General features: G+C 47.9%; 1 protein-coding gene across 1 annotated transcript in view; it reads left to right on the top strand.

The window, feature by feature from the left end:
- The window catches only part of LOC139748215 (adenylate cyclase type 2-like), a 447,407-nt gene that overhangs the window by 125,798 nt on the left and 299,109 nt on the right, over positions 1–22,500 (top strand). Inside the window, exon 4 of the mRNA XM_071661039.1 lies at positions 5,198–5,464. Within this exon, the coding sequence (XP_071517140.1) occupies positions 5,198–5,464 (267 nt within the window). The remainder of the gene's footprint in view (positions 1–5,197; positions 5,465–22,500) is intronic.

The raw sequence follows: 22,500 nt of genomic DNA, 5'->3' as shown, positions 1-22,500 counted from the left end.
TGGACGACCATCTCTGGGGAAGGTTGGACGACCATCTCTGGGGAAGGTTGTACGCCTATCTCTGGGGAAGGTTGGACGACCATCTCTGGGGGAAGGTTGTACGACCATCTCTGGGGAAGGTTGTACGACCATCTCTGGGGAAGGTTGTACGACCATCTCTGGGGAAGGTTGTACGCCCATCTTTGGGGAAGGTTGTACGACCATCTTTGGGGAAGGTTGGACGACCATCTCTGGGGAAGGTTGTACGACCATCTCTGGGGAAGGTTGTACGCCCATCTTTGGGGAAGGTTGTACGACCATCTTTGGGGAAGGTTGGACGACCATCTCTGGGGAAGGTTGTACGACCATCTCTGGGGAAGGTTGTACGACCATCTCTGGGGAAAGTTGTACGACCATCTCTGGGGAAGGTTGTACGACCATCTCTGGGGAAGGTTGTACGACCATCTCTGGGGAAGGTTGTACGCCCATCTTTGGGGAAGGTTGTACGACCATCTCTGGGGAAGGTTGGACGACCATCTCTGGGGAAAGTTGTACGACCATCTCTGGGGAAGGTTGTACGACCATCTCTGGGGAAGGTTGTACGCCCATCTCTGGGGAAGGTTGTACGACCATCTCTGGGGAAAGTTGTACGACCATCTCTGGGGAAGGTTGGACGACCATCTCTGGGGAAGGTTGGACGACCATCTCTGGGGAAGGTTGGACGACCATCTCTGGGGAAGGTTGTAGGACCATCTCTGGGGAAGGTTGTAGGACCATCTCTGGGGAAGGTTGTAACGACCATCTCTGGGGAAGGTTGTACGACCATCTCTGGGGAAGGTTGTACGACCATCTCTGGGGAAGGTTGTGCGACCATCTCTGGGGAAGGTTGTACGCCCATCTTTGGGGAAGGTTGTACGACCATCTCTGGGGAAGGTTGTACGCCCACTCTGGGGAAGGTTGTACGACCATCTGACCATCTCTGAGGAAGGTTGTACGACCATCTCTGGGGAAGGTTGTACGACCATCTCTGAGGAAAGTTGTACGACCATCTCTGGGGAAGGTTGTACGACCATCATTGCAGAAGGTTGTACGACCATCTCTGGGGAAGGTTGTACGACCATCTCTGGGAAGGTTGTACGCCCATCTCTGGGGAAGGTTGTACGACCATCTCTGGGGAAGGTTGGACGACCATCTCTGGGGAAGGTTGTACGCCCATCTCTGGGGAAGGTTGTACGACCATCTCTGGGGAAAGTTGTACGACCATCTCTGGGGAAGGTTGTACGACCATCTCTGGGGAAGGTTGTACGCCCATAACTGCAGAAGGTTGCACGACGATCTCTGGGGAAGGTTGTACGCCCATCTTTGGGAAGGTTGTACGACCACCTCTGGGAAAAAGGTTATACGCCCATCTCTGGGGAAGGTTGTACGCCCATCTCTGGGGAGGGTTGTACGACCACCTCTGGGGAAGGTTGTACGACCATCTCTGGGGAGGGTTGTACGACCACCTCTGGGGAAGGTTGTACGACCATCTCTGGGGAAGGTTGTAAGACCATCTCTGGGGAAGGTTGTACGACCATCTCTGAGGAAAGTTGTACGACCATCTCTGGGGAAGGTTGTACGACCATCATTGCAGAAGGTTGTACGACCATCTCTGGGGAAGGTTGTACGACCATCTCTGGGGAAGGTTGTACGACCATCTTTGGGGAAGGTTGGACGACCATCTCTGGGGAAGGTTGTACGCCCATCTCTGGGGAAGGTTGTACGACCATCTCTGGGGAAAGTTGTACGACCATCTCTGGGGAAGGTTGTACGACCATCTCTGGGGAAGGTTGTACGCCCATATCTGCAGAAGGTTGCACGACGATCTCTGGGAAAGGTTGTACGCCCATCTTTGGGAAGGTTGTACGACCACCCCTGGGAAAAAGGTTATACGCCCATCTCTGGGGAAGGTTGTACGCCCATCTCTGGGGAGGGTTGTACGACCACCTCTGGGGAAGGTTGTACGACCACCTCTGGGGAAGGTTGTACGACCATCTCTGGGGAAGGTTGTACGACCATCTCTGTAGAAGGTTGTACGACCCTATTTCTGTTACCATTGTCACCCTCGTTACTGTTACCATCGTCACCCTCGTTGCTGTTACCATCGTTACTCTCGTTACTGTTACCATCGTCACCCTCGTTACTGTTACCATCGTTACACTCGTTACTGTTACCATCGTCACCCTCGTTACTGTTACCATCGTTACACTCGTTACTGTTACCATCGTCACCCTCGTTACTGTTACCATCGTTACCCTCGTTGCTGTTACCATCGTTACCCTCGTTACTGCTACCATCGTCACCCTCGTTACTGTTACCATCGTTACTCTCGTTACTATTACCATCGTTACCCTCGTTACTATTACCATCGTCACCCTCGTTACGAAGTGTGTGGAAAGGTGTTATTGTTGAGGTTGTAGTCTTATGATGTTATTATCATTATACGTATCACATCGCTCCAGTTTGTTGTATCCCGTGCACGCCTCTCACCCTCCTGAATGTTCAGGTCAAGGCACGTCAGAGCTGCTTTCATTCCATCCTTCCAATATCCTTCTCGGTCTGTCCCTCTTTCTCACTCCCTCCACTTCTACCACATGAGATCCTCTTTATCAGTCTATCTTCACTCATCCTCTCCATACGTGCATACTTTGTCAGTCTATCTTCACTTATCCTCTCCATACGTGCATACTTTGTCAGTCTATCTTCACTCATCCTCTCCATACGTGCATACTTTGTCAGTCTATCTTCACTCATCCTCTCCATACGTGCATACTTTGTCAGTCTATCTTCACTCATCCTCTCCATACGTGCATACTTTGTCAGTCTATCTTCACTCATCCTCTCCATACGTGCATACTTTGTCAGTCTATCTTCACTCATCCTCTCCATACGTGCATACTTTGTCAACACAGTGTGGTCAGCAGCTTGTCTCAGTCACTCAGCACTTACTGCCTCGCTTCTCCCTCACCCTGTCATTGTAGGATCAGAACACCTAACACAACGAGTGTCTCAGGCAGTTAACTGCTGACCCAGCCTCATCTTTGTCCTGCAATGAAGGTGCAGGTGACCCAGGTCCCGGCCATATCCACTCCCAGGTCATGTAAACCACCCAGCTTCCTCCATTTTCTCCCCATGCAAACTCACAGCCACACTCACCTCTCTCGCTCCACTGCTAAATATCATTACTATATTATAGTTTTGATCTCATTATTATCATAATTTTCCGATTATTATTATAGTTTGCTGTTATTATTATTATTATTATTATTGTAGTTTTCCTGTGATCATAATTATCATTATTATAGTTTTCCAGTCATGACCCTTAATCATGTTATCATGATGTGTAGTCATGTTATCAGGAACCTTAATCATGTTATCATGAACATTGATCATGTTATCATGACCAGTAATCATGTTATCATGACCTGTTATCATGTTATCATGACCTGTAATCATGTTATCATGACCTGTTATCATGTTATCATGACCTGTAATCATGTTATCATGACCTGTAATCATGTTATCATGACCTGTTATCATGTTATCATGACCTGTAATCATGTTATCATGACCTGTAATCATGTTATCATGACCTGTTATCATGTTATCATGACCTGTAATCATGTTATCATGACCTGTAATCATGTTATCATGACCTGTTATCATGTTATCATGACCTGTAATCATGTTATCATGACCTGTATCATGTTATCATGACCTGTAATCATGTTATCATGACCTGTAATCATGTTATCATGACCTGTAATCATGTTATCATGACCTGTAATCATGTTATCATGACCTGTAATCATGTTATCATGACCTGTAATCATGTTATCATGACCTGTAATCATGTTATCATGACCTGTAATCATGTTATCATGACCTGTAATCATGTTATCATGACCTGTAATCATGTTATCATGACCTGTAATCATGTTATCATGACCTGTAATCATGTTATCATGACCTGTAATCATGTTATCATGACCTGTAATCATGTTATCATGACCTGTAATCATGTTATCATGACCTGTAATCATGTTATCATGACCTGTAATCATGTTATCATGACCTGTAATCATGTTATCATGACCTGTAATCATGTTATCATGACCTGTAATCATGTTATCATGACCTGTAATCATGTTATCATGACCTGTAATCATGTTATCATGACCTGTAATCATGTTATCATGACCTGTAATCATGTTATCATGACCTGTAATCATGTTATCATGACCTGTAATCATGTTATCATGACCTGTAATCATGTTATCATGACCTGTAATCATGTTATCATGACCTGTAATCATGTTATCATGACCTGTAATCATGTTATCATGACCTGTAATCATGTTATCATGACCTGTAATCATGTTATCATGACCTGTAATCATGTTATCATGACCTGTAATCATGTTATCATGACCTGTAATCATGTTATCATGACCTGTAATCATGTTATCATGACCTGTAATCATGTTATCATGACCTGTAATCATGTTATCATGACCTGTAATCATGTTATCATGACCTGTAATCATGTTATCATGACCTGTAATCATGTTATCATGACCTGTAATCATGTTATCATGACCTGTAATCATGACCTGTAATCATGTTATCATGACCTGTAATCATGTTATCATGACCTGTAATCATGTTATCATGACCTGTAATCATGTTATCATGACCTGTAATCATGTTATCATGACCTGTAATCATGTTATCATGACCTGTAATCATGTTATGACCTGTAATCATGTTATCATGACCTGTAATCATGTTATCATGACCTGTAATCATGTTATCATGACCTGTAATCATGTTATCATGACCTGTAATCATGTTATCATGACCTGTAATCATGTTATCATGACCTGTAATCATGTTATCATGACCTGTAATCATGTTATCATGACCTGTAATCATGTTATCATGACCTGTAATCATGTTATCATGACCTGTAATCATGTTATCATGACCTGTAATCATGTTATCATGACCTGTAATCATGTTATCATGACCTGTAATCATGTTATCATGACCTGTAATCATGTTATCATGACCTGTAATCATGTTATCATGACCTGTAATCATGTTATCATGACCTGTTATCATGACCTGTAATCATGTTATCATGACCTGTAATCATGTTATCATGTTCCTTCACCAGATCTTCAGCAGCAACTTCGGGTCCATCTCAGCCGTGCTCGGCTTCTCCTACTGGCTGACCACAGGGGGCGTGATCGTGGGCGTGGGCTTGCTCCACCCACCGCACAGCCCAGCCCACCTGACCCCGCCCACCTTTCTCCTGATCCTCACCACCCACACGGCGGTGCCCTTGCCACGCCCGCACGCCCGCGTCCTGGCAGGGTTGTCCACTTTCCTGCCACTGTCGCCCATCAACGCCTGGCCTTACGAACTGTGGACACTGACCCAGGTGAGGATACTGACCCTAGGTGAGGATACTGACCTAGGTGAGGATACTGCCCCAGGTGAGGATACTGACCCAGGTGAGGATACTGACCCAGGTGAGGACACTGACCCAGGTGAGGATACTGACCCAGGTGAGGATACTGACCCAGGTGAGGATACTGACCCAGGTGAGGATACTGTCCCAGGTGAGGATACTGACCCAGGTGAGGATACTGTCCCAGGTGAGGATACTGTCCCAGGTGAGGATACTGACCCAGGTGAGGATACTGTCCCAGGTGAGGATACTGACCCAGGTGAGGATACTGTCCCAGGTGAGGATACTGACCCAGGTGAGGATACTGACCCAGGTGAGGATACTGACCCAGGTGAGGATACTGTCCCAGGTGAGGATACTGACCCAGGTGAGGATACTGACCCAGGTGAGGATACTGACCCAGGTGAGGACACTGACCCAGGTGAGGATACTGACCCAGGTGAGGATACTGACCCAGGTGAGGATACTGTCCCAGGTGAGGATACTGACCCAGGTGAGGATACTGTCCCAGGTGAGGATACTGTCCCAGGTGAGGATACTGACCCAGGTGAGGATACTGTCCCAGGTGAGGATACTGACCCAGGTGAGGATACTGTCCCAGGTGAGGATACTGACCCAGGTGAGGATACTGACCCAGGTGAGGATACTGTCCCAGGTGAGGATACTGACCCAGGTGAGGATACTGACCCAGGTGAGGACACTGACCCAGGTGAGGATACTGACCCAGGTGAGGATACTGACCCAGGTGAGGATACTGCCCCAGGTGAGGATACTGACCCAGGTGAGGATACTGACCTAGGTGAGGATACTAACCCAAACTGACCCAGGTGAGGATACTGTCCCAGGTGAGGATACTGTCCCAGGTGAGGATACTGACCCAGGTGAGGATACTGACCCAGGTGAGGATACTGTCCCAGGTGAGGATACTGACCCAGGTGAGGATACTGACCTAGGTGAGGATACTGTCCCAGGTGAGGATACTGTCCCAGGTGAGGATACTGTCCCAGGTGAGGATACTGCCCCAGGTGAGGATACTGACCCAGGTGAGGATACTGACCCAGGTGAGGATACTGTCCCAGGTGAGGATACTGACCCAGGTGAGGATACTGCCCCAGGTGAGGATACTGACCTAGGTGAGGATACTAACCCAAACTGACCCAGGTGAGGATACTGTCCCAGGTGAGGATACTGACCCAGGTGAGGATACTGACCCAGGTGAGGATACTGTCCCAGGTGAGGATACTGACCCAGGTGAGGATACTGACCCAGGTGAGGACACTGACCCAGGTGAGGATACTGACCCAGGTGAGGATACTGACCCAGGTGAGGATACTGTCCCAGGTGAGGATACTGACCCAGGTGAGGATACTGACCCAGGTGAGGATACTGACCCAGGTGAGGATACTGTCCCAGGTGAGGACACTGCCCCAGGTGAGGATACTGACCCAGGTGAGGATACTGTCCCAGGTGAGGATACTGTCCCAGGTGAGGATACTGACCCAGGTGAGGATACTGTCCCAGGTGAGGATACTGACCCAGGTGAGGATACTGTCCCAGGTGAGGATACTGTCCCAGGTGAGGATACTGACCCAGGTGAGGATCTGACCCAGGTGAGATACTGTCCCAGGTGAGGATACTGACCCAGGTGAGGATACTGACCCAGGTGAGGATACTGTCCCAGGTGAGGATACTGTCCCAGGTGAGGATACTGACCCAGGTGAGGATACTGACCCAGGTGAGGATACTGTCCCAGGTGAGGATACTGTCCCAGGTGAGGATACTGTCCCAGGTGAGGATACTGACCCAGGTGAGGATACTGTCCCAGGTGAGGATACTGTCCCAGGTGAGGATACTGTCCCAGGTTGGGATACCATGTGATAGAGTTCTTGAGCACGACGGTACGACCCTTGAGAACGACAGTACGACCCTTGAGCATGACGGTACGACCTTTGAGCATGATGGTATGACCCTTGAGCACGACAGTACGACCCTTGAGCACCGTTGTGTTCAAGGGTCGTACAATCTTGCTCAAGGGTCGTACCGTCGTGCTTAAGGGTCGTACAATCGTGTTCAAGGGTCGTACCGTCGTGCTCAAGGGTCGTACCGTCGTGCTCAAGAGTCGTACAGTCATGCTCAAAAGGTCGTACCGTCATGTTAAAGGGTCGTACCATCATGCTCAATGGTCGTACTGTCGTGCTCAAGGGTCGCACTGCCGTGCTCAAGGGTCGTACCGTCGTGCTCAAGAGTCGTACAGTCGTGCTCAAAAGGTCGTACCGTCATGTTAAAGGGTCGTACCATCATGCTCAATGGTCGTACTGTCGTTCTCAAGGGTCGTATCGTCATGCTCAAGGGTCGTAGAGTTGTGTTCAGGGGTTGTACATTCGGGCTCAGGGGTCGCACAGTCGTGCTCAGGGGTCGTACAGTCGTGCTCAGGGGTCGTACAATCGTGCTCAGGGGTCGTACAGTCGTGCTCAGGGGTCGTACAGTCGTGCCAAAGGGTCTAATCTAAGTTCATGATAATTTTGGAATGTCGTTAGTACAAAGTAGTTACATGAGAATTTACATGAAACTCTAAATGAGAATTTCCACGAGAATTTACGTGAGAGAGACGGACAACAGGAGGCCTGGTGGGTCCACGACTGGGTTGTGTGGGAGAAAATAATGTTGACAAGAAAATGTGATTTCGGTCACCTGTTTTTAAGCTATCACCAACTCCCCGCTGCTGTACATTAGCCCTACAGTGTCCCCGTTACTGCTGTCGTTTATACACTATTTCTGGCGTTTTTTTTTTCTCAGAGTAAACACGAATTTATAAAACATTTGTGTAAACGACTTTTGAAGATATTTATAATCTTATCATACACTACGTTTGACGGTAACTTATTCCAGTGCACAACACACCTATAACAAGAAAAACTTTGCCCCACGTCTGTACTGCATGTTTTAGCTTTGAGTTATATTCCATTTGTCCTGGTAACCGTGTTTTCTTGTATTTCGTCTACTTCGTAAGAGTTGATTAAGTTGGTGAGGACAAGATCAAGAATGTTTTGACCTCTGGTGGGTTTCTTATCAAGTGTTGTACAAAAGTGTCTTCAATCAGTTCCATGAGTCTCGTTCCCTCTCGGTCACCTGTTAACGTGTTCCACTTTAGGTTTGGACTCTTCAAGTCTCCTACTGTTATAACCTATTTACTGTTTACTATAGTTTTAATCTCATTATATAATATTGTATCGTCGTCTGCTTTTTCCTTAAAAGGTTTGTCAATATCACCGAGACGTAGTTTACTTTAGAATTTGTGGATAATGATAATATAAAGAGTTGTGTGTGTGTGTGTGTGTGTGTGTGTGTGTGTGTGTGTGTGTGTGTGTGTGTGTGCGTTAATTCAGCAATTAGTGTTCGTATCATCTCTAATTCTACAACATTTTCACTTAGCGTGGCCGCCTGTGTTCACTCTCTGATAAAAGACATTGCGAGCGTCTGATCCTAACCAGGTTCATTAGTGGTTGCTTTGATGGTTGTAACTTTGGTTTGTGTTTGTGTGTGTGTGTGTGTGTGTGTGTGTGTAATGGAAGCGTCCAGGTAGGTGGGCGCCAGGTTGGCTGGCATAATGACCAGATCAAATGTTCCAGTTGAACACCATTCTGTTTGAGAGGCTCTACCCTCGTGTAGAGGTAGATGACCCACGTCTATCGCCAGGAGTAGATCGTCATGATAGATATCTGGTTCTTATTCACGATGATGGCTGGGTTCGAATACCATACCCATCTCTCACCTTGGTTCTCATGGTTTTCCACCTGATCGATCGATAGACAGATGCCACACAGGTGTTGTGGCGGTAAACATCTGGTATGGCCGATCTTTGCCACAGTTGTTGTTGTTGTTGTTGTTGTTTATGTTATGTGGTCAGTCTTAAGCTGGTCATGTATCATGCGGGGGGGGGGGGGAGGGGGGGGGAGGGGGGGGGGGGGCTGGTCGCGTGTCTCCTGCGTGTCGTGGAAGGCGACTAAAAGGGGAGGGAGCGGGGAGGCTGCTGACCGGATATCTTCCCCTCCTCTAGTATCACATCCTTGAAGTAAGAAATGAAGAACATAAGCATTATATATATATATATATATATATATATATATATATATATATATATATATATATATATATATATATATATATATATTGGAAAGGATCACAATTTTGCGCATGATCAAGATGTTCCTATGAGTCCACAGGGAAAATGAAACACGATAAGTTCCCAAGTGCACTTTCGTGTAATAATCACATCATCAGGGGAGACACAAGAGAGAAATAGAAGTCAGTTGATATACATCGAAGAGACGAAGCTAGGACGCCATTTGGTAAACATGCGATTGTCCAAAACATACAACGAGCGTTCATAAACTTATCATTTTACAAATTTTATCAACAATAAAGTTATCTAATTTGTATAGACCATCACTAATATTAAAATTATAATTCTTTGTGTAATTAATAATAGAAGATTCAATGATATTTCTCGTGGTAATAGAATTAGAGTTAATAACTGAGATGGCGTTACTCCAGTCAATACAGTGATCATAGTTTTTAACGTGATTAAACAAGGCATTTGATTCTTGTCCTGTTCTTGTACTATATTTATGTTGCTGAAGTCTACAGAAAGATCCTTACCAGTCTGACCAACATAAAATTTTTCACAATTTCTACATGGCACTTTATAGATGCATCCAGGAGAATTTTCTGGTGAATTCCTGATTAAGATATTCTTTATAGTATTATCATCATTTTAATCTATGTTCCTTAGGGCATTACGTATTTGCAGTCCAGAGTTTATTGATGATGAGTTTGAGAAGATATATTCTATTGGATCTAAGTTAAAGTACCCTTGATCTTTCATTGATAAATCCCTTAAGTTAGCAAAGAAATCATTTTATAGAGTTGAGCCCAAACCTTCCATTGACACCAAGAATGTTTTAGATCTCCCTTTTAATAATAATTTTACTTTACTTCCCATGTTGCTTAAATCCTTTAATGTAAATGTTGCCTTCAGCAACAATAATACTATAAAGAATATCTTAATCAGGAATTCACCAGAAAATTCTGCCTGGATGCATCTATAAAGTGCCATGTAGAAATTGTGAAAAATTCTATGTTGGTCAGACTGGTAAGGATCTTTCTGTAGACTTCAGCAACATAAATATAGTATAAGAACGGGACAAGAATCAAATGCCTTGTTTAATCACGTTAAAAACTATGATCATTGTATTGACTGGAGTAATGCCATCTCAGTTGTTAACTCTAACTCTATTACCAAGAAAAATATCATTGAATCTTCTATTATTGAATACACAAAGAATTATAACGTTAATATTAGTGAAGGTCTATACAAATTAGATAACTTTATTGTTGATAAGATTTGTAAACAATTCCCCTTCTTGTCCACATAATAAGTTAATGAACGCTCGTTGTCTGTCTTGAACAATCACATGTTTACCAAATGGTGACGTTATCACGTGACCTGGTGACGTTATCACGTGTCCTGGTGACGTTATCACGTGTCCTGGTGACGTTATCACGTGTCCTGGTGACGTTATCACGTGTCCTGGTGACGTTATCACGTGTCCTGGTGACGGTTATCACGTGTCCTGGTGACGTTATCACGTGTCCTGGTGACGTTATCACGTGTCCTGGTGACGTTATCACGTGTCCTGGTGACGTTATCACGTGTCCTGGTGACGTTATCACGTGTCCTGGTGACGGTATCACGTGTCCTGGTGACGTTATCACGTGTCCTGGTGACGTTATCACGTGACCTGGTGACGTTATCACGTGTCCTGGTGACGTTATCACGTGTCCTGGTGACGTTATCGTCACGTGACCTGGTGACGTTATCGTCACGTGACCTTGGTAGTGAATGGTAGTGAGTCGCCCACTGGAGACGTGCTGGCCTGAAGAAGGAAGGAAGGAAGGAAGGCAGGACTAAATGAATGAATGAAGGAAGGAATGAAAGAGGGAATGAATGAATGAATGAAGGAATAAATGAATGAATGAACGAAGGAAGGAAGGAAGGAATAAATGAGTGAAGGAAGGCAGGAAGGAATATATGAGGGAAGGAAGGAATAAATGAATCATTGAGGGAAGGAATGAAAGAGGGAATGAATGAATGAATGAATGAAGAGGAAGGAATAAATGAATGAAGGAAGGAATGGAAGAAGGAAAATGAATGAATGAATAAAGGAAGGGAGTGGGTGAGGAAGGAAAGAAAATGAAGGGAGGTGGGAAGATACATTCAGACACATCCAGGTAAATTTCTTCAATGTTGATTGGAGGGGAAAGTGTGGAGGGGAAGGTTGAGGGGAAAGTGTGGAGGGGGAAGGTTGAGGGGAAAGTGTGGAGGGGAAAGTGTGGAGGGGAAGGTTGAGGGGAAAGTGTGGAGGGGAAGGTTGAGGGGAAAGTGTGGAGGGGAAAGTGTGGAGGGGAAGGTTGAGGGGAAAGTGTGGAGGGGAAGGTTGAGGGGAAAGTGTGGAGGGGAAGGTTGAGGGGAAAGTGTGGAGGGGAAGGTTGAGGGGAAAGTGTGGAGGGGAAGGTTGAGGGGAAAGTGTGAGGGGAAGGTTGAGGGGAAAGTGTGGAGGGGAAGGTTGAGGGGAAAGTGTGGAGGGGAAGGTTGAGGGGAAAGTGTGGAGGGGAAGGTTGAGGGGAAAGTGTGGAGGGGAAGGTTGAGGGGAAAGTGTGGAGGGGAAGGTTGAGGGGAAAGTGTGGAGGGGAAGGTTGAGGGGAAAGTGTGGAGGGGAAGGTTGAGGGGAAAGTGTGGAGGGGAAGGTTGAGGGGAAAGTGTGGAGGGGAAGGTTGAGGGGAAAGTGTGGAGGGAAGGTTGAGGGGAAAGTGTGGAGGGGAAGGTTGAGGGGAAAGTGTGGAGGGAAGGTTGAGGGGAAAGTGTGGAGGGGAAGGTTGAGGGGAAAGTGTGGAGGGGAAGGTTGAGGGGAAAGTGTGGAGGGGAAGGTTGAGGGGAAAGTGTGGAGGGGAAGGTTGAGGGGAAAGTGTGGAGGGGAAGGTTGAGGGGAAAGTGTGGAGGGGAAGGTTGAGGGGAAAGTGTGGAGGGGAAGGTTGAGGGGAAAGTGTGGAGGGGAAGGTTGAGGGGAAAGTGTGGAGGGGAAGGTTGAGGGGAAAGTGTGGAGGGGAAGGTGAGGGGAAAGTGTGGAGGGAAGGTTGAGGGAAAGTGTGGAGGGGAAGGTTGAGGGGAAAGTGTGGAGGGGAAGGTTGAGGGGAAAGTGTGGAGGGGAAGGTTGAGGGGAATGTGTGGAGGGGAAGGTTGAGGGGAAAGTGTGGAGGGGAAGGTTGAGGGGAAAGTGTGGAGGGGAAGGTTGAGGGGAAAGTGTGGAGGGGAAAGTGTGGAGGGGAAGGTTGAGGGGAAAGTGTGGAGGGGAAGGTTGAGGGGAAAGTGTGGAGGGGAAGGTTGAGGGGAAAGTGTGGAGGGGAAGGTTGAGGGGAAAGTGTGGAGGGGAAGGTTGAGGGGAAAGTGTGGAGGGGAAGGTTGAGGGGAGGTGAGGCAATGTTTGGAGTGTGTTTGTGGGAGGAACCTTTTGAGTCTGGGGTGGGGGGAGGGGGTGGCAGGAGGGTGACAGGCCAGGTGGCTCAGTGTCCACACACCAGCTGGACGGGACCTGCAGGTGGAGCCCCGGGGGTTAGGCCAGGTGGCTCAGTGTCCACACGGCAGCAGGTGGCTCAGTGTCCACACACCAGCTGGACGAGACCAGCAGGTGGAGCCCCGGGGGTCATCCAGGTGGCTCAGTGTCCACACACCAGCTGGACGGGACCAGCAGGTGGAGCCCCGGGGGTCATCCCAGGTGGCTCAGTGTCCACACACCAGCTGGACGGGACCAGCAGGTGGAGCCCCGGGGGTCATCCCAGGTGGCTCAGTGTCCACACACCAGCTGGACGGGACCAGCAGGTGGAGCCCCGGGGTCAGGCCAGGTGGCTCAGTGTCCACACACCAGCTGGACGGGACCAGCAGGTGGAGCCCCGGGGGTCAGGCCAGGTGGCTCAGTGTCCACACACCAGCTGGACGGGACCAGCAGGTGGAGCCTCCGGGGTTAGGCCAGGTGGCTCAGTGTCCACACACCAGCTGGACGGGGCCTGCAGGTGGAGCCCCGGGGGTCAGGCCAGGTGGCTCAGTGTCCACACACCAGCTGGACGGGGCCTGCAGGTGGAGCCCCGGGGGTCAGGCCAGGTGGCTCAGTGTCCACACACCAGCTGGACGGGACCAGCAGGTGGAGCCCCGGGGGTCAGGCCAGGTGGCTCAGTGTCCACACACCAGCTGGACGGGGCCTGCAGGTGGAGCCCCGGGGGTCAGGCCAGGTGGCTCAGTGTCCACACACCAGCTGGACGGGGCCTGCAGGTGGAGCCCCGGGGGTCAGGCCAGGTGGCTCAGTGTCCACACACCAGCTGGACGGGACCAGCAGGTGGAGCCCTGGTGGTCTCCCAGGTGGCTCAGTGTCCACACGCCAGCAGGTGGCTCAGTGTCCACACACCAGCTGGACGGGACCAGCAGGTGGAGCAACAAGATGGTGAACACCAGCTCATCGTCACATACACGTCACATCACAATCACACAGACCAATTTGATGTACGTAAGGGTTATAATCAAGTCAGTTCAGGTGTTCAGTAGCTCTTATAGGAACTCTTACTCTTCTCTCTTCCGGGCTGGAGATGAAGCAAGTGCCGGCCGCTTAGCGAACACCGCTCGACTGGTGGTAGCCTGGCCTCCATCCATGTACGAGGTTAGCGAACACCGCTAGACTGGTGGTAGCATGGCCTCCATCCATGTACGAGGTTAGCGAACACCGCTAGACTGGTGGTGGTAGCCTGGCCTCCATCCATGTACGAGGTTAGCGAACACCGCTCGACTGGTGGTAGCCTGGCCTCCATCCAGGTACGAGGTTAGCGAACACCGCTCGACTGGTGGTAGCCTGGCCTCCATCCATGTACGAGGTTAGCGAACACCGCTCGACTGGTGGTAGCCTGGCCTCCATCCATGTACGAGGTTAGCGAACACCGCTCGACTGGTGGTAGCATGGCCTCCATCCATGTACGAGGTTAGCGAACACCGCTAGACTAGTGGTAGCATGGCCTCCATCCATGTACGAGGTTAGCGAACACCGCTAGACTGGTGGTAGCATGGCCTCAATCCATGTACGAGGTTAGCGAACACCGCTAGACTGGTGGTAGCCTGGCCTCCATCCAGGTACGAGGTTAGCGAACACCGCTCGACTGGTGGTAGCCTGGCCTCCATCCATGTACGAGGTTAGCGAACACCGCTCGACTGGTGGTAGCCTGGCCTCCATCCAGGTACGAGGTTAGCGAACACCGCTCGACTGGTGGTAGCCTGGCCTCCATCCATGTACGAGGTTTAGCGAACACCGCTCGACTGGTGGTAGCCTGGCCTCCATCCATGTACGAGGTTAGCGAACACCGCTCGACTGGTGGTAGCCTGGCCTCCATCCATGTACGAGGTTAGCGAACACCGCTCGACTGGTGGTAGCCTGGCCTCCATCCAGGTACGAGGTTAGCGAACACCGCTCGACTGGTGGTAGCCTGGCCTCCATCCAGGTACGAGGTTAGCGAACACCGCTCGACTGGTGGTAGCATGGCCTCCATCCATGTACGAGGTTAGCGAACACCGCTCGACTGGTGGTAGCCTGGCCTCCATCCATGTACGAGGTTAGCGAACACCGCTCGACTGGTGGTAGCATGGCCTCCATCCAGTACGAGGTTAGCGAACACCGCTCGACTGGTGGTAGCCTGGCCTCCATCCATGTACGAGGTTAGCGAACACCGCTCGACTGGTGGTGGTAGCCTGGCCTCCATCCAGGTACGAGGTTAGCGAACACCGCTCGACTGGTGGTAGCCTGGCCTCCATCCATGTACGAGGTTAGCGAACACCGCTCGACTGGTGGTAGCATGGCCTCCATCCATGTACGAGGTTAGCGAACACCGCTCGACTGGTGGTAGCCTGGCCTCCATCCATGTACGAGGTTAGCGAACACCGCTCGACTGGTGGTAGCCTGGCCTCCATCCATGTACGAGGTTAGCGAACACCGCTCGACTGGTGGTAGCCTGGCCTCCATCCATGTACGAGGTTAGCGAACACCGCTAGACTGGTGGTAGCCTGGCCTCCATCCATGTACGAGGTTGTACATTCGTATTTCAACTCCATGATCAGCTGCTTCCTTCTGGCTCCTGTGAACCAAATCATCGTCAGATACCTCCGTGAGGGGGTTCGCATCCCAGATGGTAGACTGCACAGTAACTAACCGGAGAAAACGGGGTCGAACACAAACGACCAATTAAAAGCGGGATGAAGGCCAGACGTCACAGGAAACGAGCCAATAAGAGCGTCGTTAGGCACAAATGGAATAATTGATTGGATGAAAGCAACAGATCAACTCGGTAGTACGAGTGCAGTGCTGAAAGAAAACGAAGTTGATGGATTATTGTAGAATTGAAATGATGAGTAAGACAGTGGCTGGAGGTATGTATACACTGGAAAGTAAAGTAAAATTATTATTATTATTATTATATACTTCCCAGGCTACTTAAATCCTTTCATGTAAATGTTGCCCTCAGCAACAACAATGCTATCAAGAATATCTTAATCAGGAACTCACCATAAAGTTCTGCAGGATGCATCTATAAAGTGCCATGTAGAAATTGTGATAAGTTTGATGTTGGTCAGACTGGTAAGGATCTTTCTGTTAGACTTCAGCAACATAAATATAGTATAAGAACGAGACAAGAATCAAATGCTTTGTTCAATCACGTTAAAAACTATGATCATTGTACTGACTGGAGTAATGCCATCTCAGTTATTAACTCTAAATTATGTACCACGAGAAATATCATTGAACCTTCTGTCATTAAATTCACAAAGAATTGTAACATTAATATTAGTGAAGGTCTATACAAATTGGATAGCTTTATTGTTGATAAAAAAAAAATCTAAGTTTCCCTTCTTGTCCACATAATGAATTTATGATACACAGTTGCCAGACTTGACGCATCCACCTCCATTCGGTTAGTCACTTGTTTACCAGATGGTGTCCTACCTACGTCTCTTCGTTCCGTATTAAGCGACTGTTATTTGTTTTCCTTGTATCTCCCCTGATGATGTGATTGTTACGCGAAAGTGCACTTGTGAACTTATTTTGTTTCATTTCCCCGTGGACTCAGGAATATACTTGATCAAGTGCTCAATTGTGATCCTTTCCTATATATATATATATATATATATATATATATATATATATATATATATATATATATATATATATATTCATTTATTTATTATACTTTGTCGTTGTCTCCCGCGTTAGCGAGGTAGCGCAAGGAAACGGACGAAAGAATGGCCCAACCCACCCACATACACATGTATATACATACACGTCCACACACGCACATATACATACCTATACATCTCAACGTATACATATATATACACACAGACATGTACATGTATACACATGTATATAATTCATATTGTCTGCCCTTATTCATTTCCGTCGCCACCCCGCCACACATGAACTGACATCCCCCTCCCCCCGCATGGGCACGAGGTAGCGCTAGGAAAAGACAGTAAAGGCCACATTCGTTCACACTCAGTCTCTAGCTGTCATGTATAATGCACCGAAAGTACAGCTCCCTTTCCACATCCAGGCGATCGGGGCCTGAACATGCAGGAGGGTGAAAGGAGTGCAAGGAATAGAGTGAATTGGAACGATGTGGTATACCGGGGTTGACGTGCTGTCAATGGATTGAACTAGGGCATGTGAAGCGTCTGGGGTAAACCATGGAAAGTTCTGTGGGGCCTGGATGTGGAAAGGGAGCTCCATATATATATATATATATATATATATATATATATATATATATATATATATATATATAGAGTGTGGGAAAAGTGAGGTTGGTGGAGACAAAGCAACTAACAGAATGTAGGTTCACATTTTACACACGTTTTATTTTCTCTCTGATTTAGACGGCTTCTCTCTTTTCACTCACTGACTCTCCCGCCCTCCCTCCCGCCCTCCCTCCCGCCCTCCATCCTGCCCTCCTGCCCTCCCTCCTGCTCTCCCCCCCTCCCTCCTGCTCTCCCGCCCTCCTGACCTCCCGCCCTCTTGCCCTCCCTCCTGCTCTCCCGCCCTCCCTCCTGCTCTCCTGCCCTCCCTCCCTCCCTCCCTCTTGCCCTCCCTCCCGCCCTCCTGCCCTCCCTCCTGCCCTCCCTCCTGCTCTCCTGCCCTCCCTCCCGCCCTCCCGCCCTCCCTTCTACTCTCCCTCCTGCCCTCCCTCCCTCCTGCCCTCCTGCCCTCCCTTCTACTCTCCCTCCTGCCCTCCCTCCTGCCCTCCCTCCTGCCCTTCCTCCCTCCCTCCTGCCCTCCCTCCTGCACTGCTGCCCTCCCTTCTACTCTCCCTCCCTGCCCTCCCTGCCCTCCCTCCCGCCCTCCTGCCCTCCCTTCTACTCTCCCTCCTGCCCTTCTCTCTCAATTTTCCCGGCCATTTCCTCCCTGGTGCAGTTTTCTGAGCTGGGAGCCTCTGTAGGTTGGGTGGCGGCGGGCGGCCCTGCGAGGGAGGAAGGTCGAGTTCGAGTGAGTTTCAGGACGACACAGTCCCAGTGGCCACGGGAACCCAGACCCCGAGGTCCCTCAACCCTGTGAACAGTTGTTGTTGTTGGAATGAGTTTCAGTGGGATGGAGGTCCATCCCTGGGACTGGGATGTGGAGGACTGGGATGTGGAGCGTGTCATGTGTTCGTCAAGGCTCGCTCGGTTCACTGTAGTGGGAGGGAGGTGATCATACCATGCCTGGGAAACTTGGTTATGTTGACAGATTTACTAAGATATCGGAGCTTTGAACCATATATATATATATATATATATATATATATATATATATATATATATATATATATATATATATATATATATATATATATATATACTCGATCAAACCACCTCACACCACATATTGTCCTCAAACATCTCATTTCCAGCACATCCATCCTCCTGCGCACAACTCTATCCATAGCCCACGCCTCGCAACCATACAACATTGTTGGAACCACTATTCCTTCAAACATACCCATTTTTGCTTTCCGAGATAATGCTCTCGACTTCCACACATTCTTCACTGTTCCCAGAACCTTCGCTCTCTCCCCCACCCTATGATTCACTTCCGCTTCCATGGTTCCATCCGCTGCCAAATACACTCCCAGATATCTAAAACACTTCACTTCCTCCAGTTTTTTCCCATTCAAACTTAAATCCCAACTAACTTGTCCCTCAACCCTACTGACCCTAATAACCTTGCTCTTATTCACCTTTACTCTAACCTTTCTCTTTTCACACATTTTTCCAAACTCAGTCACCAATTTCTGCAGTTTCTCACCCGAATCAGTCACCAGCGCTGTATCATCAGCGAACAACAACTGACTCACTTCTCAAGCCTTCTCATCCACAACAGACTGCATACTTGCCCCTCTCTCCAAAACTCTTGCATTCACCACCCTAACCACCCCATCCATAAAGAAATTAAACAACCATGGAGACATTACGCACCCCTGCCGCAAACCGACCTTCACTGGGAACCAATCACTCTCCTCTCTTCCTACTGTTACGCATGCCTTACATCCTCGATAAAAACTTTTCACTGCTTCTAGCAACTTACCTCCCACACCATATATTCTTAATACCTTCCACAGAGCATCTCTATCATATGCCTTCTCCAGATCCATAAATGCCATATACAAATACATCCATTTTTCTAAGTATTTCTCACACATTCTTCAAAGCAAACACCTGATCCACACATCCTCTACCACTTCTGAAACCACACTGTTCTTCCCCAATCTGATGCTCTGTACATGCCTTCACCCTCTCAGTCAATACCCTCCCATATAATTTACCAGGAATACTCACCAAACTTATACCTCTGTAATTTGAGCACTCACTCTTATCCCCTTTGCCTTTGTACAATGGCACTATGCACGCATTCCGCCAATCCTCAGGCACCTCACCATGAGTCATACATACATTAAATAACCTTACCAACCAGTCAACAATACAGTCACCCCCTTTCTTGATAAATTCCACTGCAATACTGTCCAGACCCGTCGCCTTGCTGGATTTCATTTTCCGCAAGGCTTTCATTATCTCTTCTCTCTTAACCAAACCATTCTCCCTGACTCTCTCACTCTGCACACCACCTCGACCAAAACACCCTATAAATGCCACTCTATCATCAAACACATTCGACAAACCTTCAAAATACTTACTCCATTTCCTTCTCACTTCACCATCACTTGTTATCATCTCCCAATTAGCCCCTTGGCTGATGTTTCCATTTGTTCTCTTCTCTTACGCATTTTATTTACCTCCTTCCAAAACGTCTTTTTATTTTTTGCCTGAAATCTAATGATACTCTCTCACCCCAACTCTCATTTGTCCTCTTTTTCAACCCTTGCACTTTCCTCTTGACCTCCTGCCGGTTCTTTTATACATCTCACAGCCATTTGCACTGCTTCCTTGTACGTATATATATATATATATATATATATATATATATATATTTTTTTTTTTTTTTTTTTGCTTTGTCGCTGTCTCCCGCGTTTGCGAGGTAGCGCAAGGAAACAGACGAAAGAAATGGCCCAACCCACCCCCATACACATGTATATACATACGTCCACACACGCAAATATACACACCTACACAGCTTTCCATGGTTTACCCCAGACGCTTCACATGCCCTGATTCAATCCACTGACAGCACGTCAACCCCGGTATACCACATCGCTCCAATTCACTCTATTCCTTGCCCTCCTTTCACCCTCATGCATGTTCAGGCCCCGATCACACAAAATCTTTTTCACTCCATCTTTCCACCTCCAATTTGGTCTCCCTCTTCTCCTCGTTCCCTCCACCTCCGACACATATATCCTCTTGGTCAATCTTTCCTCACTCATTCTCTCCATGTGCCCAAACCATTTCAAAACACCCTCTTCTGCTCTCTCAACCACGCTCTTTTTATTTCTACACATCTCTCTTACCCTTACGTTACTTACTCGATCAAACCACCTCACACCACACATTGTCCTCAAACATCTCTTTTCCAGCACATCCATCCTCCTGCGCACAACTCTATCCATAGCCCACGCCTCGCAACCATACAACATTGTTGGAACCACTATTCCTTCAAACATACCCATTTTTGCTTTCCGAGATAATGTTCTCGACTTCCACACATTCTTCAAGGCTCCCAGGATTTTCGCCCCCTCCCCCACCCTATGGTCCACTTCCGCTTCCATGATTCCATCCGCTGCCAGATCCACTCCCAGATATCTAAAACACTTCACTTCCTCCAGTTTTTCTCCATTCAAACTCACCTCCCAATTGACTTGACCCTCAACCCTACTGTACCTAATAACCTTGCTCTTATTCACATTTACTCTTAACTTTCTTCTTTCACACACTTTACGTACGATCATAGTGCATAGAAACGCGCACCTTCATGAAACATACAAACCTCGAACAGCCAGGATCGAACCCAGGACCTCTGTGCAAGAGATGGGAATGTAACCGCTAGGCTATGGGACTGGCAGGCCCATAGTCTAGCGGTTATCATTCCCGCCTCTTGCACAGAGGTCCTGGGTTCGATCCTGGCTGTTGGAGGCTTGTATGTTCTATGATATATATATATATATATATATATGTATATATGTTTTCTAATGAAGAGGTTGGCACAGAGAACGTCTGGATGTGTCAGAGCCACCGACCAACCAGGAACACAGTAATAACACCACCACTGAGGCTGGTGTTGAACGTGAAATACAGTCATGTGTGTGTAAGAGGATGTTTCCGTCGGGGTAAACATATTCCGCCATGTCTTGATGGGACGAGTATTGGAAATTGACGGAGAGGTGGTGGTTGGAGAGGGAGGTGTCTCACCACGACAAGCCGCCTCCCACGGCAATACCTGCATTTCCCGCGTGTGTGTGTGTGTGTGTGTGTGTGTGTGTGTTCGGTGTGCACCTGCAACGATTGCCAGTTGATGTGCGGCTGGAAGGGTCATGCAGTCGTATGGAACGATTGCCATCTGGAGCCTCAGGCCCAGCGCGACCGGCCTCACACCTCAGGTAAACACCAGACGTGAGAGGAAAAGAAACCCTAGATTACCTCACAGTCAGATAGACCGTCCCGGTTGCGGTGGGGAAATGCACGTCTCCCACTGTGTAAGGAAAGGCTTCATCATGGGTAGTGTGATGCTCGGGGACGTGAATACCTTCAAGTGGAGTACACCACTGTGACAAGATGAACAGCACATGTAAGTGATGTTAGAGTCACTCCCACTGACACGTATCGTGAAGACTGAAATGTTGATGATGCCACAGTTGGAAGTAGACAGAATGATAGATGTAGGTATATGCGTCCAGCAGGAGCAGAGAATGCTGAAGATTGCAGAACTGGAAATGAAAGAAATGAAAAAAAGAGGAAAAGAAAAGGTAGTCATAATGAGAGTTAGACTATCAGTACCCACGAACACACATCGTAAAACAGGAATAAAGCTGACCCAGACAGATGAGTCAGACGGTGTGGAAAAGAGAGGGGTGGAAAGTTTAAGAACGGCAGGAACAACCTTTGCCGCGAGGTGAGAACTACATCTGTCTAAACTCTGACAGACATGATCCTAGACCAAACTATTAGAATGTAATTTTAAGATCAAAACCTTTTACTGAGGAAGTTGCTATTACCTGAATAGTATAGTAAGCCATCAGGACCATTTCTCTCAAGAAAGCCTTCACGCACAAACCATAGCAACGATAACAACAGGAACACACAACCCCAGACGGGATCCACGGCCCACACGACTATGAAAAACAAAGAAAAAAACGACAAAGTGTCAAATGTGGACAAAGATTTAAGTCCCAATGAAAAAATTAGGATCACAAGTGAGTTCATCATGAGAGAATAATAA

This window comes from Panulirus ornatus, chromosome 73, assembly GCF_036320965.1.
Source record: "Panulirus ornatus isolate Po-2019 chromosome 73, ASM3632096v1, whole genome shotgun sequence".
Classification (NCBI taxonomy): domain Eukaryota; kingdom Metazoa; phylum Arthropoda; class Malacostraca; order Decapoda; family Palinuridae; genus Panulirus; species Panulirus ornatus.
This window is presented reverse-complemented; position numbering and strand designations above follow the sequence as displayed.